Source organism: Phaseolus vulgaris, chromosome 4 (genome assembly GCF_051622355.1).
Source record: "Phaseolus vulgaris cultivar YP4 chromosome 4, ASM5162235v1, whole genome shotgun sequence".
NCBI classification, from domain to species: Eukaryota; Viridiplantae; Streptophyta; class Magnoliopsida; order Fabales; family Fabaceae; genus Phaseolus; species Phaseolus vulgaris.
In genome coordinates this window covers 34,927,987-34,930,776 of record NC_143501.1, presented here as the reverse complement: position 1 = coordinate 34,930,776, position 2,790 = coordinate 34,927,987, and the positions used below count along the sequence as shown (strand labels likewise).

The window sequence follows — 2,790 nt, the reverse complement described above, 5'->3', positions numbered from 1 at the left end:
GACGCTGGTGGTGGCGCGACAACTCTCTACGTCTGCATACAATGTGTATTCTTTTCTTAAATATTTTTCTTTGTAAAGGTGTGTTAATATGCTTCTAGGATAGAGTTTCTTAAAGTAGGACTTCAAAATTTCTTCTTGGCAATTCTATTGCACAAAAAATTTGCCACCTTTTTCATGTAGCCAATTCTAATTTGTGGTAAAGTCAAGATTTTTTATCAAGTAACGTGTGCGGGTGCTGTTGGCAGGGGTGTCAAGGCATTTCATACAATAAAAGTTGCCTCCTTTTTCATGTAGCCAGATCTAATTTGTGGTAAAGTCAAGATTTTTATAAAGAAATGTGTGCGGGTCCTGCTGGTGGTGGTGTCAAGGCATTGCACACTCAAAAGTTGCCACCTTTTTTGTGTAGCCAGATCTAATTTGTGGTAAAGTCAAGATTTTTATAGAGAAACGTGTGCGAGTGCTGCTGGCGGTGGTGCGGTAGGGTCAAAAGTTTCTTTTCTTGGAGTTTTGTAGAACTTCGAGAATGGTGGAGGCATCTTCCGGTATCTTGATAACTTGTGGTTGTTTGAAAGAGAACCCAGTGATTCCAATTAAGAAGGCGATTGTTACGCAAGGACATAGGAAAACCTATGCTCAAGCCTTGGGCAATACTTGTGACATCCCTTTGTTCCAACTACCTACACCTTGTATTAAGGGGGACATGGTTGTTATTCGGGTTGATGAGGAAGATTACTTAGCTGGTCTTGAGGATTGCAAGACCCATCTACATGGTCGGATTATGCTCTCTGAGGGGGATAAACCTCTCACACACCTTGCTTTGACTAAAAAGTTGCAGCTTATGTTGAAGGCTATTGGACCGTGGAAAGCAATCTCTTTTGGGAAGGGTTTTTATGAGTTTGAGTTCTCTCCTTTAGAAGACATGCGGTGGGTTCTCGAGATTTGTTCATGGGAGTTATCTCCTGGTTTCTTGAGATTGTTTGCCTGGACATAAGACTTTGTTTCATCTACTATAAAGAGTACTAAAACCCAGGAATATTAGAGACCAAGGGCTATATTTTCCATTGCTAGAGGTATTGGTAGTCCTTTGTCTTTGGATGATCATAACATGAAAATGAATAGAGGTTTGTTTGCAAGAGTGCTGGTGGATATTGATCTTTTGTCCTCTTTTCCAAATCAGTTGTTAAACGTTCAGGCTTTGCATTTATTGCTGATGTGGAATATAAATGACTCCCTCCATTTTTCTCTCACTGTAAGATGATTGGGCCTGAACTTGCTCAATGTCACGTGATTTATGCTCATAGTCGTGTTACTTGATCTCAAAATAAGTCTTCTCAAAAGAAAATTCCTAATGAACGGGAACAAGAGAACAATGTTTCCATCTTAGATGCTACTATCATTTAAAATCACCAATTTTCATGCTTTTGTCCTCTTCATCTCACAACCTATTTGAAGCCTTTTTCTGCAGCTTCCAAAATTATTTCTTTATAAAAAGGACTCCTCAGCTTGATTAAAAACCTTCTCATTTGGAACTTCTTCTTCCTAGTTGCTTTCACCAGAATCCTCCAACCTTCTATGTGTAAAAGAGTGAATGGAAGATTTCGATGTTGTATTCCATACTTATGCATTAGCAATGGATCCCATCTCCGAGTGCCTATGATGCAGAAAAGTTATGCAAATTGCTTTGTTGCATAGTTGTATTGCTGAAGTTGTGATGGACATCTATGTTTATTTGTAGTAGCCATGCTGATGTGAGTTGATTTTAGGATTGCACATTTTATGGGTTACTCTTTTGTTTATGAGTTTTAAGATTAGCAATTATGGTGAGAAACCCAAATATGATTCTCACAGGACACAAACTTAACCAAGTGGTTAAGTAAGTGTGAAGGTGCATTTCTAGAGGGTAAAGAGAAAACACAAGTATGGTGATTATGATGATGAAGGTGCAGAAATAAAAGGCATGAAAAGAACAATAAGATGATGAAGAAAGCCAAACATAAATGAATAAAAGTATGGAAGAATGACGTAAGGAAAAGAAAAGAAAAACTCAAAGGTGAAAAGATTAAGAGATTCTTATGGAATAATGAATCATGCCACTTGGAGGGGGAGGAGACTCCAAGATAAGTGGTGAACAACCGCCACTTGAAGTGCTCAAACACCCAAGATAAGACCCAATTTCTAGGAGACAAAGCTCACTAAACACTTCTGCAAAGTTTCCTTTCTATTTCAAATTCAAGTGTCAAAATACATGAGGCAAAACACCCTTTATATAGGAGAGAGTGACTTGGGGAGCAAGAGTGAGAGGGGTAGGGGTGTAATTTATGAGAAACCTTCTAGAAGGTAGATCAAAGAAACCATAAACCTAAGTGCACATGTTATTAAAGGTAGGCTTGGCACAAGGCCAAATTACTAAGCACAGTTTACTCAAATTACTAAGCATACCCAACTCTGGCTTATTCTTCTATTTGTACCCTTAAAGTGAGCCCAATTTATTTGCATAAACTTGTCGTTTAAAAAAACTAAAAGAAAGAACATATGATGCTCTAGCCTATGTCCAGTTCTTCTTATTTTAAGGTCCTTCTGAAGTTTGGTGGGACCTTGTCTAGGATGCCGAGATGACTAGCTTAATTGTGAAGTGTATGTCGTGTATCACACGCACCTGCAAATAAACTGCATATGCAGAATCTTTGCGCGCGCGCGCGCACACACACACACACACACACACACATATATATATATATATATATATATATATATATATAAACTACCTCCTTTGCAATTTAGTTAACAAAA

At 38.2% G+C, this 2,790-nt stretch overlaps 1 protein-coding gene across 1 annotated transcript; it reads left to right on the top strand.

The window, feature by feature from the left end:
* Positions 1-523: 523 nt before the first annotated feature.
* LOC137838664 (uncharacterized) lies at positions 524-991 on the top strand. Its single transcript, XM_068647896.1, has one exon. The coding sequence runs from the start codon at positions 524-526 to the stop codon at positions 989-991; it is 468 nt and encodes a 155-aa protein (XP_068503997.1).
* The last annotated feature ends 1,799 nt before the right edge of the window (positions 992-2,790 follow it).

Bases quoted from the DNA above. Each gene is read 5' to 3' on its own strand.
- LOC137838664 (XM_068647896.1), top strand. From the start codon at position 524: ATGGTGGAGGCATCTTCCGGTATCTTGATAACTTGTGGTTGTTTGAAA.